At 44.6% G+C, this 21550-nt stretch overlaps 1 protein-coding gene across 3 annotated transcripts in view; it reads right to left on the bottom strand.

Annotated features, from left to right (window-relative positions):
• Positions 1-1532: 1532 nt before the first annotated feature.
• The window catches only part of TEX2 (testis expressed 2), an 87773-nt gene continuing 67755 nt past the window's right edge, over positions 1533-21550 (bottom strand). For 2 of the 3 annotated variants that reach the window (XM_035103966.2, XM_035103964.2), the window contains exons 8-12: positions 17809-17941; positions 12996-13121; positions 6587-6796; positions 4917-5037; positions 1533-4010 (exon numbers count right to left, since the gene is read on the bottom strand). In XM_035103966.2, the coding sequence (XP_034959857.2) occupies positions 3888-4010; positions 4917-5037; positions 6587-6796; positions 12996-13121; positions 17809-17941 (713 nt within the window). In that variant the 3' untranslated portion in view covers positions 1533-3887. The remainder of the gene's footprint in view (positions 4011-4916; positions 5038-6586; positions 6797-12995; positions 13122-17808; positions 17942-21550) is intronic. The other variant, XM_035103963.2, reaches the window with a different exon arrangement.

The following is a 21550-nucleotide window of genomic DNA, read 5'->3' as shown; positions in this document are numbered from 1 at the left end:
TTGCAATCCCCTCAAGGGAGAGGTTTAAAGCAGCCCCCACCACTGCATCAGATCCCCTGCAACCCCGTGAAGGCAGCCAGGCTGCATAGTTGCTGAGGTCCTGGAAGGCGGAGGCAGCCCGGAAGCTGCATCTGAGAGCCCCTGCACCAACTAACTGAAGGCAGCCAGGCGCTCCTCAGTTGAGCTGCCCGCTCCTACTTGCGTGCGGGGTCTCTCAGCCCGAAGCCTCCACTCCACTTCTGAGAGATCCCTGCCTCCATTCCTGCTTGGCATGCAAGCCCTCCACCCCCAGCACGGAAGCAGGCTGACTGTACGCATGCTCTGAGCCTCTGGCACGCGTGCCATAGGTTTGCCACCACTGGTATAGTATGTCAACTGTGTTGAGTCACAGGTGACAGTGCTGCTACAGAACAAATATCCATGAGGATTCCTCACTGCCCTACAGTAGTAGGCTGTAACTATTACTGCTATGTCAAGGGTTGGCAGTGCTATTCGAAGTGATCCTTCAGCAAGCATCTTTGATCCCCAGGCCTCTGGGCTGAGTTGCTCAGGGGGCACCTACTGCTATAGTGCAATGCCAGACACATCTTACTAGAACTGCCAAACTAACTGTTGCTTCCTGGGGAAAATGCCATTGCAAATATATTACATTTGGAGGCTGTTAAGTGCCTGCACTGCTGCCAACAATAGTAGCACTGATCAGTAGATTCTAGGGACAACCAACCGCTTGGCATGAAGCTTTTTTTTTCCTTTTTCTTTTTTACTTCCAAAGTACACATACCTCTGTACACACTGCAGGTTGGAGAGTGCTCTGTACGTAGGGGAGTATGGCATATAAATACAAAAAATCTGGAAAAATCCCTGGATGCAGCTCTTCCATAATATGCTAGGACCGAGGACTGTAGACTAGAACGCAGGACTGAACGGGATGGTATCCTAGAAGAGGGTAAGAACAAGGGCACGTATTCTCAGAATGAATTAAGTATTAAGGAATTACATAGGCATACACGGGGGGACGCGGGTGGCGCTGTGGTCTAAACCACAGAGCCTAGGGCTTGCCGATCAGGAGGTCGGTGGTTCAAATCCCTGCGACAGGGTGAGCTCCTGTTGCTCAGTCCCGGCTCCTGCCCACCTAGCAGTTTGAAAGCACATCAAGTGCAAGTAGATAAATAGGTACCGCTCTGGTGGGAAGGTAAACGGCGTTTCCGTGCACTGCTCTGGTTCGCCAGAAGCAGCTTAGTCATGCTGGCCACATGACCCGGAAGCTGTCTGCGGACAAATGCTGGCTCCCTTGGCCTGTAGAGCGAGATGAGCGGCGCAACCCCAGAGTCGTCCGCAACTGGACCTAACGGTTACCTTTACACATGCGTAAATACGCTATTGAAAAATCTAAGCAAATGACATTTTAAAATATCTCCAGAGATTGAAGACTGCCAGTAGAAACCTATGGAGGTATCCAGGAGATAAATGCCAAGGACTGCTGACAAACCGGGGGGGGGGGGGAGTGGCATGTGTGTCTTAAGTGGCTAGAATCCCAAACAGAAGCATTCAACACTGCAACACTGTCTTGCAAGTCCCACTTGGACTTCACTGTATTCACAGCTGCTGTTTTCAAGATGGTAAATAATTTAGAATTCATAAATTAATAGAACAGTGTGGATTACTTTGCTTGGGAGAAATAGCAATGGGAATGTGTCTACGACCTGGCATCTCCTGCAGTTGACAAGCTTATAATTGGTTGAGGCTGTTCTGATACCATGATCTCTGGGTCCAGGAACAGGGGAGAGAAGTTGCAGACTGAATCCATAGCTGAACTAGCTGGCTGTTGTTTCCACCAGGGGTGGAAAACCAGTCTTCCATATGTTGCTATATCACAACTCCCATCATCTCTAACCAATGCCCATGCTGGTTCGGGCTGATGGGAGTCGGAGGTGCAACAAAATCTGGAGAGCCAGCAGGTTTTGGACAGGACCTCCCATGTCCCGTCCCGTCGGCCTTTCACGACTTCAGAAATGACACTCAATCAGTACTTTGACATGGGATAAATTTATTTCAGAGAACAAAGCAAACCCATTGTAACCACATAGTCCAATTAATGAAGTGCAATGAAGTCACTTGTGTCAAATCTCGGTATCTGTTTACATATTAATTAGTGCATCTAGTCTTTAGACTTTTGTTATTGCACATGGGCAGGGTGGGGGGGAATAACTGTGAAGAAGACATGCAGACTTCATAAAGGGAAATGTTTCCATACGGAGAACAAGAGTTGGGTCTGTACACAAAATGGAATGGTCACAGGTGTTTACATAACAAAAATAAAGGTGTCCAAATAATATGAAAACTTAAATATATTAAATGCTTTTTTATCTTTAAATATGTTTCAGGCAAGTTGCTTAAAAAAAACTCCACTCAATTAGTTTTCATTTAGAGATGACAAATCATGAAACGTTTTATACACAGTAACTGAACACAACATACAAAAAGTTTAAAAATCACTTAAAGCATAGCACACTATTAAAAGGTGAGCTGAATAACTCACCTGCTTTGTAAACTAAATTTAACATTCTCTTGACATAAGTAGTTGGCAATATTGAATATCAAGAAACACTCCGTTACTGGTGTCGATCATTTATGATGTAGTGTTAATAGTTACCAATTTAATGTGCATGTATGGTCTAAAGACAAGAAAGAAAGAAAGAAAGAAAAAGAGCAAGGCAATTTGTTGTTAAATGTTGGCCATTATCAGTTGTAATGCTTTGGAGTCCTGTTGAGCTCTCATTTTCACGAGATGGGCTAAAAAGGTGCCCACAATGATTTGATGGCAAATGAGTTACAATCAGGATTTGACCTCTCTTTAAAAAAGGTGGCTCCACCATACTATATCCATGGACATCATATGCACGAGGAAACGCAGTAACAGGAATGTGAGACAAATTTAATCAATTTGAATGACTTCATACAGGCTAACAGCAATCATTTTCAGTACACACATGCATGTACTGACAGCATTAGACATTTCCACGTGTGTTCATGTCTAACAACAGGTATTGAATCACAAGCCATGGTGATTGTACCTCACTTAAATAAAAGGCTTACTATGGTTTGGTCTCATGGCTTTGCCTTATTTTTAATTCGTTTCTGGATCGCTAGATCCCCTCCCTAATCACTTCTGTATGCATGTGTTATATGGCTACTTGTTTCCAAAAGAAGCACAATTTTCTATGAAAAAATAAGCTACTATGTCTAATCCACATGAAGTGATTTCACAATTATCACCTATACAGTATATCCAATTTACATTCTTAACTCCAGAAAACAGTTCAAAATTTGCTTGACACAAGCTATTGGACTGCAGAAGTGAAAGAACATACCTGTTCATTTTACACCTCCAACTGCCTGAGAGAAAGAGAAAGAGGGAGGGAGGGGGGAGGTATTCCAGTTATGCAAATTTGTTCCTTATAGAGGACAGGTTCGTGCGGCTGCGTAAGATGAGCCATCGATGCTCGGTGTGCACTGCCAATATTGCACGCTCACGAACAACTACTGTTTGCATCAAAGCTCCTGGTTCAATTGCAGTTGGTGGGGATTTTCCAAATCCTTTACAGCAAAACGGTGCTGCATGTTAACTGCTAGCGTTGGAAGCCCAACAGCAGCTGCTGCAAAGACACAGACTGGTTTTAGAAATGGAATTTATGTTCAGAAGAGGAGATAGGAGCAACACTTGGACAAACTGGAGCAACGATGGGCATACAGCCATCCTCCTCGGAAAGCAAAATAAAATGTGGCACAAGGACAAAATCTACTAAACAGTTCGGTGTTGTTTTTTTAAAAAACCCAACCACATGAAAACATAATATGTTAATACTGTAAACTGCAGTCTTCACATTTCATGGCTGATCAGTAGCTTCTGTGACGGATTCTTTCGGGGGGGACACAGATGAACGGGGATCCATGGCTGAGTGCATTAGTGGGATATAAACATCGTCCATGTTTGGCATGACAAAAATTTTCTGCAAAGTGTAAAAAAACCAATCAGAAAATTCAAACGACACAGGCAAGTGATATGCTTCAAAAATAAGCTTAATTTCCCTTCATTTTGGTCCGTCTCCTGTTTCCCAGTAACTGCATTAATGCACGAAGGGGGTTTAAGCAACCACAACATAGGCTTGCTGCTTTTTTACCTAGAAATTGTGAATATTTCAGAGCATCCTATCGGTGGGTCTAACAAGTATGATACTAAACAAGTATGATACAGCAACCAAACATAACCCCCAGTAATTTTTTTATTTTAATTTATGAAACAGAGTTGAAACACCAGTCATTTATGACAAAGCTACTTCAGTTTTCAGATGACAAGATATCATTCGAACCATATAATTTTGATGAAGCAACTTACCTTTTGTTTTGTGTGTGTGTGTGTGGTGTTGTTGTTGTTGTTTGTTTGTTTTAAAGTGTTCCCTCTGCTGCCTGCAGAAGCCCCTTATGCCCCCTACCCAGATTTCCAAAGGCAGCACTGATCTGAAGTTTGGACAGAGGGTTGTGTCCAACTAAGTTGTATACTCTGAGCTGACAAATTTAAATTAATGGACCTAAGTGAATTATGTCATCCATTTCAGTGGGTCTACTCTGAGTAGGACTAATGTAGTCCCCATAATTTCTGCTTCACCAAAAATATTACAGGTGGAATTTTTTTCCTACAGATTTACTCCAGGAGCTGGTTTTGAGCGGCTGGCAGCAAGTCAATGTGCAATAATTTAAAGCAGGTTTTCTTCATTATATTTTCAGTTGGATATTTATAGTCCTTAAAAAACAAAAACAAACAAACCCATGCTTCCTCACCTTGTGAATTAGACAAAATTATCTAAGGACACACTTAAAACACCAGTGACAATGAAAAGAGCTTTGAAGAAATATACCTGGAATTCTTGTTCCAATTTTTTCTCTATCCATTCAGTCACATGAACCAAAGTCACCTCTCTCTCACCAAGCTTTGGCCTAGCTTTGAGCTCTAGGTAGGGTGGTCTTCGGAAGCCGTACCTGAACAGAAAACACAGAATGTATGACTGCATTTACTTGTTTATCGCATTCTTCTTCTCATTCCTCCTTCAGCTTTTATCATAAACTACCAACCTGGGAGGTAAGTCCAAAACAGATACTTGCTAAAGGACATCTTGAGACATCCACAGTTGAGCTGGGATTTAAATGCATGTCTCCCTGGTCCAAGTCCAACAATATAGCTAGCACACTAGTTATCTTGTGTATTCGCTTCATATTACAACACGACAAAGATGTGGATCTTCCTTGGTATGACTCATTAACAATTTGTATTGCTTCTGAATTCCAGTACCAAGTAAAACAGTCTTTGCTGCTAGTAATAACAGTAATTTACAGACATAACAATAGAGGTTGCTCTAATTCAGGGACAAAGGTTCCCCACACCTGTCTTGATCCTCATCTTGTGCAATACTTTGTTTTTCCCAGCAATGGGCCTCATCCTAAACTGGGAAAAGCTAATTCTGCTTGATTTCTGGAGAATCTTGCACTGGTGCTTCTCTGCCCTAATAGAACTGCTAGCTTTTGCCAGCTTTTCAAATATTATAAATCTACAAAAAGCTTTAAAAATGGATTTAGACATTTGTTTATTTTTACAACAGCACCTGTCTCAGCTGCAGTCTGAAGCGGAATGTGGGTACAGTCAAACCTCGGCTCCCAAACGGCTCCATTTTCGAACATTTCGGCTCCTGAATGCTGAAAACTTGGAAGTAAACGCTCCGGTTTTCGAAAGCCGGACGTCCAACGTGCAGGAAGCTCTTGCAACCAACCGTAAGCCGTGCCTCGGTTGCCGAATGTTTTGGAAGCCGAACAGGCTTCCAGAACGGATTACATTCGACAACCAAGGTTTGACTGTGTATCGTAACAAACTGTTTCATACAATCACAGAATTGTAGAGTTGGAAAGGGCTACATTGTGGCTCTCCAAATGTTGCTAGACTACAGCTGCCATCATTCCCAAATGCTGGCTCTGCTGTCTGGGGCCAATGGGGACTGTCTGGCGTCCTACAATATGTGGAAGGCTGCAGGTTAGCAGCTCCCAGTTTGTAGGAAAAGCAAATGCCATACATACCCACTCTGAAGCAAGCACCATTGCGTGCAATTAAACTTGGTCCCAGGTGAGCTGGAAACAACCAAAGGGTTGCATCCAACTAAGGTAGAGTAGACCCACTGCAATTAATGGACCTTAGCCATGGCCCCTTAGGTGGGTCTGCTCTGAGTAGGACTCAGTTGCTGGGCACAATGCACATTTGGGATTTGCAAAATGCTTCCTAAAAATGCTTGCCAGTCCTTAAGATGGGACATCCTATGGCATACCAACCCTTCAGCTGCACACATATGCAGCCCTCTTTGCTTTCATATGAGAGAAACAAAAAGGGGGCAGCGGGGGGGGGGGACACAAATGGCAAAATAGGAGCTCTTTCCACAGCACACACAGAAATAATCAAACCACTGTCCTGGTAGCTTCATAGGAACAAATGATGAATTGCACAGGTCTTGAAAAGGCTTCAAGTCAAGTCTCGACTCCCGCTTACCATATTCGATCGCTGGGAGGTGGAGGAATGTTAACTGCTAATGTTCCTTTACATTCTTGTACCTCAACGGTTAGCAAAAGTGGAGTGTTTGAGACCTCTTCAATCTTTTTTTTGATGAACTCAGTCTCTGTTGCTTTCTGGAAGTATTTTGACTTGGTGATTTTATCCACAAACCTCATTATTTTACTGGTTCGGTGCCCCCCAACATATCTTTAAGAGAGAGAAGAAGAAAGCATCAAAGTGGGTTCCTGGAAAAGAAGGTTTTTTTTTCAAATTTAAAAAACAAAACAACGTTTCATCTTATTCTGTAGCTGTAGATAGAATATTCACACAGAGCTCTCTGCAGGTTTCCAGACATCAACTCCCATCATCCCTGGCCATTAGCTAGGTTAGCTGTGGCTTATCATAGAATCTTAGAGTTGGAAAGGGCCCGAGGGTCATCTAGTCCAACCCCCTGCAATGCAGGAATCTCTGCTAAAGCATCCAGGACAAATGGCCATCCAACCTCTGCTTAAAAACCTCCAAGGAAGGAGAGTCCACCACTTCTTGTGGGAGTCTGTTCCACCGCCGAACAGCTCTTACCATCAGAAAGTTTTTAGTTCAGAAAGGTTTAGTTGGAGTCAGAAAGGTTTAGTTGGAATCTACTTTCTTGCAACTTGAAGCCCTTGGTTCGAGTCCTACCCTCCAGAGCAGGAGAAAACAAGCATGCTCCCTCCTCCATGTGACAGTCCTTCTGATATTTGAAGATGGCTATCCTATCTCCTCTCAGGCTCCTCTTTTCCAGGCTAAGCATATCCAGCTCTTTCAAGTGCTCCTCATAAGGCTTAGCTTCCAGACCCTTGATCATCTTAGTCGCCCTCCTCTGCACACGGTTCCAGCTTGTGAACATCCTTCTTAAATTGTGGTGCCCGGAATTGGGAACTGTGAGAGTTGGGAATCCAACAACATCTGGAAGTCACCATGTTGGCTTTCTATGCTTTAGTGCTAGGGATGACTAATTTGCTGCTGCAGGGCTGTAAGCGGCCCAAACAACACAGGCTGCTGGAACTCCTCAACAGCAGTTGAAAAACTTGTGATACTGGCTTTGCTATGGGCAGAGAGAGAGAGAAGGAGAGTTGCATGCCTGCCTTTCTTGCATCCCCTTTTAGTAGAATAGAAGCAAAATGCACGACAAAGCTTGGATAGTTTATTATTTATTAAATTGATAATACTGCCCTTCATCCGAAGATCACAGGGCTGCTTACAGGGTATGTATGCCCTTTAATGCACAAATGCAGACTTTCATTGTAGCATTACAGTTGAATTGCTACAGGCCCAGAGGTTGCTGCTAGGTACCTAAGAGGGCCAGGGCACACAAATCCTCATAGCATTTGCACCCGCAGAGGACCTTAAGGCCCATAAATAACACTTTGGAGGTCCCGAGCCTCAAGGAGGTTAGATTGGTCTCAACTAGGGCCAGGGCCTTTTTAGCACTGGCCCCGACTTAGTGGAATGCTCTGTCACAGGAGACCAGGGCCCTGCGGGATTTGACGTCTTTCCACAGGGCCTGCAAGATGGAGCTGTTCTGCCTGGCCTTCGGCTTAGACTCACTCTGACCCCTTATATGGGATTTGGTATATAAATTTTCCCTTGGCTTTTTTGCTGGCCCATGTAGGACCAGCATGGACAGCTGGCTTGGGTGAATATCTGATGTTTCCGCCCTTTATGGTCTTGATTTATGGGCTCCTACTAAACTCCAACCTAGCAGTTCGAAAGCACGTCAAAATGCAAGTAGATAAATAGGAACCGCTACAGCGGGAAGGTAAACGGCGTTTCCATGTGCTGCTCTGGTTCACCAGAAGCGGCTTTGTCATGCTGGCCACATGGCCTGGAAGCTATACGCCGGCTCCCTCGGCCAATAATGCAAGATGAGTGCGCAACCCCAGAGTCGGTCACGACTGGACCTAATGGTCAAGGGTCCCTTTACCATTTACCTTTACTAAATTGAGGCTGCATTTTAAGCTGTATTTTAAGATGTATTTTAAGCTGTATTTTAATTAACTGTTTTTTTTCCTACTACATTTTATTGTAATTTATATTTGGTGTTAGCCACCCTGAGCCCGGCCCTGGCCGGGGAGGGGGGGGTATAAATAAAATTATTGTTGTTGTTGTTGTTGTTGTTATTATTATAATATACAGAGATGCCTTTTGGCAAATCGACATGATAGAGGACTTGAGGACAAAGTGACCCAAGTAGGTTTTTAAATTTTTTTTAAGTACAAAAAACAGAGAGAAAGGGAGAAAGGACAAAGCCTCACGATGCTACCCAAAGATTCTGACTGTGAATCATGGGTGCTTACATTCTCACCAAATTGTTTGTTATTAACATTATTTATTAAATTTATATACCACCCTCCACCCAAATAGCTTTGGCCTGAAGGGCTGCTCACGTTAGTCCTTTCAATCTCAAGGAGTATTTTGGTGGATTTTGCAAGAGAACATCTTTTAAAACTCCTGCGTACTATTTCCTCCCCCTCCCCCAATTCCCCCTTTACAACAGTTTTCAATGCATTGTCACAACTACTTTCAAACCTCAGGAGAGTAAGAGGGACATTTTAGGGATTTAGGGAGGCAGCTGTTTAAGGACTGCTAAATGGCTTTGCTTTAAGAGAGCTTTACGATGGCTGCTTTCTGGTCCATCTTTGTCAATGTTATGGATTTCTGTTTGTTGTGCTACTGTTCTTAACTGGATATTGATTCTTTAGTGTTTTGTTGTTATGTTTGAGTCTTAGCTGCTTTGAGATTGCAGAGAGTTAAAAAAAAGGGATACACATTTTAGAAATGAAATAAAAATTAAATCACAGTGGTACCTCAGGTTACAGACGCTCCAGGTTACGCATTTTCAGGTTATGGACTGCAGGAAACCCAGAAGTACCAGAAAGGGTTACTTCCAGGTGTCGCCGCTCGCGCATGCGCAGAAGCACCAAATTGCGCCACACACGTGCACAGACGCAGCGCTGCAGGTTACGAACGCTGCGGACGTGCCTCTGTCACGGATTATGTCCGCAACCCGAGGTTCCGCTGTAAAACGTGGGTGCAAATGGGATTAAAAAGAGGTCCTGATGTTTTTTAAGAAGATGGAAGCCCCATGCCTCTGTGGTGTGAAAACAGTGCTAATAAATGACCTACATGTATGAGATTGTTCTCAAGTAGCATGAAAATATAGATGTTGTTATTCAGAAAGTTTTTTTAGCCAAGAACATGCAGCGAAGGTGGCAGAGGCAGAGCCTAAGCAAGGAGCAATTCATTAGCCTAAGCAAGCAGCAACACAAATTTACTGTTCCTATAGCTCAGGCATGGCCAAACTTGGCCCTCCAAATGTTTTGGGACTACAATTCCCATCATCCCTAACCACTGGTCCTGTTAGCTAGGGATGATGGGAGTTGTAGTCCCAAAACACCTGGAGGGCCAAGTTTGGCCATGCCTGCAGAGCTAATGACGACCTGCATGTGGCACAGCAATATAGGCAGCAATTTCTGGAATTTCCATCATCTGGAAAATTTACTACATTCTACTACATTATTTATGATTGACTTGAGATGCTGCATAAATCTACATGCTAGTCGTCGTCAGCAACAACAACAACAACAACAAGATTTCTTCAGTACGCACCCAGAGACATCACCACAAAGCCTGCAAAAACACCTTCCTAGTCACAAAAGTTTAGCAAGTATCTTTCATTCACCCAAAATGTTTCTCCCTTCCAGATGGCACTGGATGCATGGCAGTCGGCTATTTTTAACCGCTAAATGTGTTCATTGTAACATGAACTAGCATAATGAATGGCAATTTATTCGTCACCTTCTTAACATGCGTGGGCGCGCAAACACACACACACAGGGAGACAGAAGTGTCTGGAGAGATGCTCAAAGCATATGGAGTTCTTTCCCAAGCCTGCAGATATTATTACCTTTCCCAGCGACAGCACTCAACTGACAAGACCAATGGCCTGACTTCCTATGATTGTAAAATAGGACTTTTCTATGCAAAAAAGGGACAATGAGAATCTTACTGCTGCCCAGAACCTGCGACAGTGCAATTTTTGGCATATCAGGCAAATTGCGCTTATATCCCCAGATGTACAGAATTGTGGCTCGCAGCAAAGGTGGCTCTCAGAACCCATTAATAGCCCGATGATGCTACCCATTCACTTCATCTTCTATGGATATGCATATGGACCAGATTTAGTACGTGTGATGTACATAATTTATTTGCACCAGCCAAGGATCTTATTCCACATGAGAAGACTGATACAGTTTGGTGGGAAGAAGCACACACCAGTTGCCTCCAGGGTCTCTGCGGCTTTGAGAGCAGGTTTCTTTTAGGTTCGCTAGATCAAACGTTATACTTCTAGTGGGGCTAATCCCATATTCAGCCTCTGTGTCAAAACACAACCTCTGGCGTTCTGATGGCAACTTTAGGTTGTGGGGAAATGCAGCAACTTTCCTTTTACATGAGCAACTCATAGTCCGGGGGGGGGGGGGATTCAATGTCATACTAAAGTGATCGCCCCCCTCAGGGTAAGCATTTCAGCTTACCAGCTGGAACAATCTCTACTCCCCTCCCCACCCAAGCTGTGCCAGAGGTCCTTTTTAACCTCCCTCCCTTCACCACAAATTACTTTCCAAAGCTTCCATTGACAGGAGGCATTCGCATCCCACCCAAGATCAGCCATTCCTTCCACCAGCAGAGGAATTAAGATGTCCTGGAGTCACTGTAGGCCCTCTCAATTCACACCATGAGAGATGCTTGGGCGATAATTGAGTGCGTTACACAAGAACCGAGGGAAGAGGAAAAATGGGAGTCACTTCTACATTCCACTGCCATTACTGGGAATGCTCAAGGCCACCTTCACTTGCTCAAGAGGGGGGGAAGCTATGGAAGCTATCATTACATTCAGTTGCATCACTATTGCCTAGACAGTAAGGACCTTTCAAGTGACTTCTTGTGTATACAAACCAGTTGAATAGTTTGAAAGCTTTTCAATGGCAACAGATATTGGCTGAACATAAAAAAGCAGCCTCGCCGGATCAGACCAAAAGCCAATGTAGCCCAGCATCCTGTTTTCCACAGTCGGAGGATGCGGGTGGCACTGTGATCTAAAAACCACTGAGCCTCTTGGGCTTGCCAATCAGAATGTTGGTGGTTCGAATTCCTGCGACGGGGTGAGCTCCTGTTGCTCTGTCCCAGCTCCTGCCAACCTATAAGTTTGAAAGCACGCCAGTACAAGTAGATAAATAAGAACAGCTGCGGCGGGAAGATCAACAGCGTTTCTGTGCGCTCTGGTTTCTGTCACAGTGTTCCGTTGCGCCAGAAGTGGTTAGTCATGCTGGCCACATGATCCGGAAAGCTGTCTGTGGACAAACGCCGGCTCACCTTTGACTGGACTTAACCATCCAGGGGTCCTTTACCTTTCTCTTTTAGCTTTCCACAGTGGCCTACCAGATGCCCATGCAAAGCCCGCAAGCTGGACATGAAAGCAACAGCAATCTCCTTCACTCTCCAACCATTCAGCCTCAGTGGATGACTCTTATTTTAAAAAGGAGGAAAGGAGGACCTCTCTCATGTCCCCCTTTTGCTTCCCTTTACCTACCTAATCTATGTACTGTAAGTTCCCAGACATTATAATATTTTCTCTCAAGTCCCCTGATGATGATGATAACAATAACAATAACAACAACAATAATAATAATAATTTATTATGTATATGCTGCCTACCTGGCTGGGGTTTCCCTGCCACTTTGGGTGGCTTCCAAGACATTAAAACATAATAAGACATCCAACATTAAAAACTTCTCTATAAAGGCCTGCCTTCAGATGTCTTCCAAAGGTTATATAGTTACTCATCTCCTTGACATCTGATGGGAGGGCGTTCCACCAGGCGGGTGCCACTACCGAGAAGGCCCTCGGCCTGGTTCCCTGTAACCTTACTTCTCCCAGTGAGGGAACAGCCCAAAGGCCCTCGGAGCTGTATCTCAGGCTGAAAGATGTGGGTGGACATGCTCCTTCAGGTATGATCACTTTGTTTTGAGATCCAGATCTGAGGGCCTTCTGGTGGTGAAACCCGCCTACAGTATCTCTCCCTCCCCCCAATTTCTGCATGTCTGAAGTGTCCCAATTATTTCAGAGGTCCCTGTTTTGGTTCTGGGTGCTTCAGAGAGAGCCGCTTTTGTTTCAGACAAGCCCCGTATCATTTCAAAGTGACCCAATTCAGCTGGAGATTTGAGATTGTCCAAATCCAATGAACACAACCTAGTCTGGCTGTAACACTTGTTGATGCGCACTCTTAACCTAGGGAATACTAGTAATATGCTCAACACAAAAACAGAACGAACCATCTCCTTGTGGTCCAAGCCACAGACTAACTCACCCTTCTCCTCCTGGCACTAGAGGTTTCTCGCTCCCTGTTGCTTCTGCAGCATCATCTTCATCTGAGGAGCCAGCACTAGAAGATTCTTCATCGCTGTCTGCAAGGCAATATGCCCTTGGCCTGAAACTGAAAAGGAGGACACATTTCAGTTTTGAAGTGACACCTTATTAACATAGGTTGGAAACAGGATTTTTGCTCCTTGCATGTCTAGACTATACATCTTCCTGTTTCCCTAGTTAAAAATGTGCGCCGCACCATGCTTTATTTATACAATAATTATTTACTCCAACACAGCTGTGCAGAGCCTAGCTTAAAATGAACAGAAGCGTGTGTGAGCTGCTCCCATGCAGTCAAATGGAAGGTGAAGATACATTTCTGCAAAAGTGTCTCTCATGACAATTAAATGCAATGCAAACAATTATAATACGAAACTAGGATGAGCACTTTGACTAAGCACAATTTTTTGACCGGATGAGACATGCTTGGGAAGTGAAATGGGTTTCTGTATGAAACTTGAGGGTTGCTTTTGTGAGCACCATGCGCTTCCAGGAGTGATTGTCTTGCCACCGTATCATATAATTTTCCTCTTATTGCCTCCTGCACACATAGCTGAGCCGCATCTACCTATCATAATAGTTGCCGGTAGCAACAGAGTTAGAAGTGTTTTAGACAAGACATTTGGCAAGTAGCAGTACAGGCAGTGATGGTCTTAGAGTCAAAGTAAAGCTGGCACACAGGTGAAACTCGGAAAATTAGAATATCATCGAAAAGTGCATTTATTTCAGTAATGCAACTTATTATTTTTTATTTTAATTTTAATTTTTACAAATGCTTTCTTTTGGAAATTCCACAGTAATAAAACAAATAGTTACAATAATACAAAAATAAACATCGCTATTACATTTCATTAATTACATTCCATTTATAATTGACCCGCCTAACGACAAATAATTACAATTACAACAAATAAAGGCTTGACATATCTTGGTTTGCATGTCATGCATCTATCTCATATATTGGTTTCATCTTTTAAGTTGCATTACTGAAATTAATGCACTTTTCGACGATACTCTAATTTTCCGAGTTTCACCTGTATTAAGAAGGCCTGAAACAATATAGGGTAAAGTCTAGGCAATGCATCTTGTTAAAAGTCTCTATAAGTATTCAAATGCAGTATGTCTTGCGGGGTTCCCAGCAGGAGAGAAGACCCAGGCCCTAATGCAGGCATCCCCAAACTGCGGCCCTCCAGATGTTTTGGCCTACAACTCCCATGATCCCTAGCTAACAGGACCAGTGGTCGGGGAAGATGGGAACTGTAGTCCAAAACATCTGGAGGGCCGAAGTTTGGGGATGCCTGCTCTAATGTTATGATTGCAGAACTGCCAACTAACCCAGAATTACTAAAAACAATACGTATATGGAACAAAACCTAGATGGTAATCCAAAGAGCCCTAACCGGCAATTTCTCCGTAATCGGTGTAATAATCTGCTATGGCCATTTCACATGCAAGTTGCATGTTCTCAAGTGGACATTCCTTTCCAAAGCCCTGTCCTAACAGTAAACTCAGATTTTTCTTAGTCACCAGCTACCAGACAAAAACAGAATACAAGAGGGCTATCTGCAAGAAGAAACTTAGTGTTCAGGAAGTAACATGGAGAAGCTGGCCATCAGTACCATCCTGTCAATTTTTCTAGATAGCCATTACAGTGGTATCTCTACTTACGAATTTAATGCATTCCGAATGCACATTCGTAAGTCGAAAAAAATTGTAAGTCGAACCCCATAGGAATGCATTGGGAGAAAGAATTCGTAAGTAGAAGCAACCCTATCTAAAAATTCGTAAGTAGAAAAAATCCTATCTAAACCACATCCAAGATGGCGGACGGAGCTCCATTCGTAAGTAGAGTTATTCGTAAGTAGAGGTACCACTGTACCTTGAGCTCCTTGGGAAAACCGGTGAGACAAAAATGAATGTGTGTTCATGGTAATTTGAATGCACAGCCTTAGTCTGCAATACTTAGTCAACAAAACCAAGCTCAGCTGGAAACCAGATCCTCTTTTCAACTTCCCACATCATCTTCTATAGAATATCTGCAGCTATATAAAACAATCCTGGAGTAAGCCAGATAGTTAAAGGATAAGTTCTCGAGTAATTACCCTTTCACTGCAACATGTGCTGGCTATAGTGCAATAACGGCTGAATATACACGTGAGGATGAAGGCCTATCAAGCTTCAAGAGGGAGACTTTGAAAACAGTTTTTACTGTTAGTTTCCCCCCGACTGCAGGATGGGCAGAGTTAGGTGGGACAACCCCACAATGGAGGAATGTTGCAGTTTATTGATTCTATGGAGCTGTAAAGACCAAATGGAAATTAGCAAACAGCTGTATTTAAAAAAATGGAAGTTGTGCTACTCCTGCTGGAGAGATGCTTGCCTCCAAATGCAAAGAGGGCACACACATCCTTCCCTAAGCCCAGCTTTAAACATTCCAAGGCAACTGGGGAAGCACAAGAGAGTGTTTCCTCTCGCTCAACTAGCCCAGAAGTCATTCCAGTGATTCCAGCTAGAATCACTTAAGGAGCAAACACAGAAGAAAAGTTAGAGAGCACCTTCAAGCAAATTTAAAGAGTAGAAAGAATTCAGCCTTGATAGGTAGCTAGGGTAGGGGGTTAAAGACAGATATTAACTTCAATGAAACTCCATGCCAAGGTTTTGTTAAGATAAAAGCAAAAACCTTAAAGAGCCAGGTGGCTTCAGTTACCGAAGGGGGCTAACAACTTGCAATAGCATTGCCCCGTATTTCCAGCCAAAAAAAGCCCTTTGGATGGTCTCAGCACAAACAGAATGAGCACTCCACAAGGGATGAGATGATGTGACAAATACCACTCACCAGATCAAAACAAATCCACAGATTGACGAATCCAAATATTACCAAAAAAAGGAAAAGAAATGAAAGGGGGAAGAAAACCAAAAATAAACAAATACAAGTTAGAGAAGATACAGTATGGAGAAAATGCAAGCTACCTTTACCTAGGAGGGGCTCTGTTTGGCCAACATAAAGCAAACAGTACCAGCCAGCTGACATTTAAGCAAAGCCCTTTTTAATGCAGGTTAGACCATGCAGCAACACTTGAACATTTGACGCAGTATCGGATACTTGGGTTTCCAAAACTGCATCAATGTACACGAGTAAAACTATTAATATTAGACAAAATATTGATAGGTATAAGGGGATTTAACCAATACCTGGGAGAGAACCACTGGGGTCTTGTATCTGTGCAGAGAGGAGATGCCCGCCAGCCACAATATAATGATGTGAAATCAACGGGGAAGAATAATGCAAGCCGAAAAGCTGGGAATTTAGACCCGGTTCTAGCATAGATATGACCTCTCTTCCTTTGGTCTTACTAAAAACATACATATGCCCACCGATTATAATTTTTTACTTATATAATAGGTGTTTCTGTGCTCTTGGCATATAATGACTGCTGTTTCTCTATTCTCCTGCACTGTGCACAGAGACACAGCTGTTTTAAACAGAAGTAGCCAAAGTGGTGCCCTTTGGATGTTGGACCACCGACTATGCTGCCTGATGCTGGCAGGAGTTGTAGTCTCTGGAGAGCATTACATTAGCTACCTCTGGTTTAAAAGGTTTACAAAAGTTATGATTTTTCTCTCAGTTCATTTATTGCTTGCAACCAGCTTTTTATTTAGCACTGATACATAAAATTTGTATTGTTCCCCTTCTGCCCCCCTCCATTCCTACTTGGGATCAGTGCCGGATTTATGTATAAGCTTGGGGCCCCGCTCTCTTGGGGCCCCTCAAAAAAATTAAAGGAAAAAACCCTGGATGTACATTTCCAAAATACAAGATAAAAAACAAATAAAATAAAGCCAATGTGATAAAATACATATTTTGTTATGTGCAAATGGCTTTAGAGACCTATTAGGTCCATAAATTACCATATAGTATATACAGTATTCAACACAAAAAACAGTGACAATTTGTTGTTGACAAAGGACAGCTGGACATATAAAAGGCCCCATTACCTTCAGTAGCTTAGGGCCTCATCAAACCTAAACCCGGCCCTGCTTGGGATAGAGAAGCTAGAAATTAAAGAAAAAATCTATTTCCAGAATAATCTCTGTCCAGTACATTGCTATTACGTGGGTGGACCGGGGACACGGGTGGTGCTGTGGTCTAAACCACAGAGCCTAGGGCTTGCTGATCAGAAGGTTGGCAGTTCGAATCCCTGCGATGGGGTGAGCTCCCATTGCTCGGTCCCAGCTCCTCCCAACCTAGCAGTTCGAAAGCACGCCAAAGTGCAAGTAGATTAATAGGTACCGCTCCAGCAGGAAGGTAAACGGCGTTTCCGTGTGCTGCTCTGGTTTCTCCAGAAGCGGCTTAGTCATGCTGGTCCCATGACCCAGAAGCTGTCTGAGGACAAACTCCGGGCTCCTCGGCCTGTAGAGCAAGATGAGCGCCGCAACCCCAGAGTTGTCCACGACTAGACCTAATGGTCAGGGGTACCTTTACCTTTACAGCTAACTTTGAAGTTGTTATTCATAGCCACCTGATCATCAGTCTGCAGGTGGTTCCTAGACTGACTGACTAATCCCCCCTTACTTTTGAGATCAGTTTTAGCATAGTGCGACAGCTTCCCCCAAACTGTAATCAGTTATGCAGTATAAAGAAATAACTCCAGACTTATCAGCTCTTTCAAACACTATCTAGTTTCTATTACAGAGTTTTATGAAGAGCTTTCTGTACTTAAAAAAACACACCAAAATAGTAGGAAAAAATTCCTTACCCTTCTTTGCCAATTTCTCCAACTTTCAGTGCTTCACCTAGAGGTTCCTTTCCAAGTTTGGTCAAATTCATTTTGGTCTCCAGGGTCATTAGAAAAGATCCACTGTAAGATATTTCCAAGTCAATCCAAAGCCCTAGAATTGTTGGGGGAAAGCAACATTTTAGGTATGACTGAAACTACCACACGGTATCCAGGAAAATGCTGCCACACAGAGAGAGAGATTGATCCCTGCCTCTTTTTTCAAACCTCTAGCTTTATGGCAGGCCAACACTATCACGACTAGTCAAGCAGCAACTTAAGCTTAAGCAACTAGTCAAATGCAACTTACCAACATGATACAGGGGCAGTACTCTGCAAGTCACAGAATCTAGAAATGTTAAGGGTTTTAAAAGTATTCAACATGCTGGTCTCAGCAAACCACAACTGTGTTTTTAATTGGACTAACTTCGGTCAGGAAGAGAAGGCAGTTCCCCTCTTGCAACACAGAAGGTGGCCCAGTAAAGAGGAACCAGCTTTCCTCAGCATCTTAGGAAAGTCTACCGGTGCTGCAAGTTGCACAGGCATAATTTAGGGGTGGGGACTCCTAAAACAGGGGTGGGGAACCAGCAGCCCTCCGGATGTTGCCGCACTCTCAACTTCTGCCAGCCCCAGCCAGCATGACCAACGGCATAGGATGATGGGGAGGCCATAGTCCGAAAAAGGGTTCCCCGTCCCTGTCCTAAAGATTAACAAAAGGTCCTGTGAGGTCTTCATATGTGTACCTGCGCAGCTCAATCTCTGCACATCAGCTGATTAAGAAGGAACACCCCACAAAGGCATGTGATCTGCAGCTGTATTGTGCTGTGAACCGAAGTGACAACCTACATTCCACTGGACTTTATATGGACTGCCTTTGCAGAAATAAACAATTAAGAATACTGCCACTGAAAGTAGTTCTATAGATACTGGCTAAGAATAAAAAAGGCACCCAGCTCTCGGCTACCACTTGTGCCCTCGGCTCCAGCTGCTTGCACTCCACTGGAGAGACTGCTCTGATCAAGGCCCCCTGGGCTTGGAGCAGCTTGCCAGGAAGTGCAATGGGGAAGGGGGCAGCGACAGAAGCAGAAAACTCTGAAGACCAGCTGCATGTGCAGAGCTACCGACTGACCGACCTTTGGATCCAGGTCATAAAACGTGGAAGCATCGGCAATGGTCTTAATTGCCATTCCCTTCACGTGGGCATTTGTTTGTTCGCGACATATGAGTAATGGGAAATGATCTGCCGAACGGCTTGCACGTGAAGCGCTCTGTTCCTCCGCGCAACATCCCGCAATTATGAAAGGAGGAAGTTTGAGAGAACATCTGCGAGGCAGAGAGATAAACGGCCGTTTAACAGGCTTGGAACTTTGTTCCTGCCTTGCTAATGAAGGAAGATGAAAAGGAGGAGCATCTCAGAGCTTATGCAACGTTGATGTTTACGATGAAGTGGGAGGAAGTGTGTTCTTGGCCTTGAAGAGTATACAAGCTGATGATGAAGGCCAAAGGTTAAAAAGCATCCACATCTCTGACTGCAAGAGGATAGCTTTCCATGAATTTCAGGTCCAGATCTGTCTGCACAATGGCACCCACATTCAAATGCAGAGACTGTTCCAATTTCAGTAGGTTGTGCTAGCTGGCACAATGTTTTGCACACCCAGCCAAAAGTAATTATTTTCCCACTCAATTTGTTTCAAATCTAAACCTGCTCCAAGTAGCTCAGGCTGGTGAACATCATCCCGTGTCCTTTTTATCACCACAAAAACCCTTAGTGGTAGGCTGAACAAGGGATTAGTGTGGGATATGAACCCATGTCTTTCTAGTCTATGCCTTTCACGCTAACCTATAGGCTATGCTCCCATTAGTCCCAGCCAGCATTGCTGATGGTCAGGGATGGTGGGAGTTGTTGGTTCAGTCACATAGGGAGGACATCAAGCTGTTCTAACCACTACATCACACTGTCTCTGTTTGGATAAAGACAGCAGACGAGTTCAGAATCATCAGCAACATCAGAAGAACTGCAAAACAAGTGCTAGAAATCAAACTTGCCAGATCACCATAGCATCTTTAATCTTCAGTATGCTGCAATTTTACAGTTTAAAATTATCCTGCAGAGACTTCTGCAAGTTGGGCAAATGTCTTCTCCTTTTCCGTCTAAATTGAATACCTAAGAAGAGACAATAAGCTCTCTAACAAGTAGCGGCCTATCAAGGAATAGCAGCCTACCTCCTGCAATTCAGGAGAAGGAGGCATCTCTTTCATTTGCTGAAACAAGCTTTCTAAATAATCAATAAACACGAAAAAAATAGAACAAACATTTAAGGGGGCACGGATGAACAGGCTGAAAGAGATTTAGCATCCACTCAGAATTTCTAAGAATCAAAGTATTTTCCTTCGGCACATTATATTTGAAATTAAGTTTCTTAAAGATTTTTCAACATTCCACTTCTTCAAAGGACTTGATAGGCAGTGACAGGCATATTCTGCAATGCCAACTCTAGGTAATCACCTAAGCCAGGGGTGTCAAACTCAAATTCATCGGGGGCCGCATCAGCAGTTTGGTCACCCTCAAAGGGCCGGTTGTGTCTGTAGGACTATGTGTCCACTCTTTATTATCATAAATTATTGTCACTGCATTCAATTATTACTGTTTTTTGTAATAACGTAAGCTCATTCCCGCTCCCACACGGATCACATTCCTGCATCGTGGCGCGTGTGTGGGAGGGGATGTAAACGAGGGAAATTTGAACAAAAGGTGGGGATCGACGGCTTCCAGGGGGGGGGGCTCAACTAAACCTTCGGCAGGAAGGAGAAAGCCACTGCTGGGATTAAAAATCTGCAGATGGAAAGAGGGCTTCCCTCTCCCGCCCTGCGCACACCCAAACCCCGCTAGGCAGGATGCCACACGCTGCAACCCACCCCATGCTTTGGAGAGGGGCAGGAACATGTGGTGCAGCGCCAACTCCCTGCTTTGCTTTTGCATCCTCCCTCCTCAGCGCCAGAGTCCCTTCCCCTCGCGCTGAGGGAGGGCAGCGGATTTCCTGAGGAGGAAGGCGTTGGCAGCCCCAGCGGACGTGCATCTTCGCCTCAGAGCTGCTCTTCCCCCCACCCGCGCTGTTGTTGTCTTCGCCGCCACCTCTCCCTACCGGGACTGCAGGCAGAGAAGGCTTGAAAACCTCCCCCCCCCCAAAAAATTCCCCTCCCACCTACTCAAACCGCGAGGCGACTCCATCTGGAGCCCTACATCACGAGGGGCTGAGAGGAGGCGGCGGCAGAGCGGGAAGAGCAGGAACCTGTGCCGTCGTCGCCGCCTCCCTCCCGGCCGCCCCCCGGGGAGCAGCTCCGCCGGAACTGAGAAGCCAAAGGGCGGCTCGGGGGTGGGGGGCAGAGCAAAAGCCAGGCACCCTCCCGAGTGTCTATGAGGAGAAAACAGGGGAAGAGGGAATCAAGAGAGCGGCTGTTGCGCTTCGCCTACTTCCCCCTCAGGCTCACTCCGCGTCCCTTTCGCCCGCTCGCTCGCCCCACCTCCCGGATGCAGCCAAGGAGAGGAAGGGAAGCGGCGGGTGGCGGCTCCCCAGTGCCGCCTCACTCGCTCTCGGAGACAACAGCAAAGCCCGCCAAAAAAAATCCAGCGCTGCTCCGTCCCGGCACCAACTTTGCCGGCGGCGCCTGTAGGGCTTTCCTACCTCCTCGGCGGGCTTCCTTCTCCTCCTCCTGCATCTCACTT

This window comes from Zootoca vivipara, chromosome 2 (assembly GCF_963506605.1).
Source record: "Zootoca vivipara chromosome 2, rZooViv1.1, whole genome shotgun sequence".
NCBI lineage: Eukaryota > Metazoa > Chordata > Lepidosauria > Squamata > Lacertidae > Zootoca > Zootoca vivipara.
The sequence above is the reverse complement of the archived record's forward strand: the minus strand, read 5'-3'. Positions and strand labels throughout refer to the sequence as shown.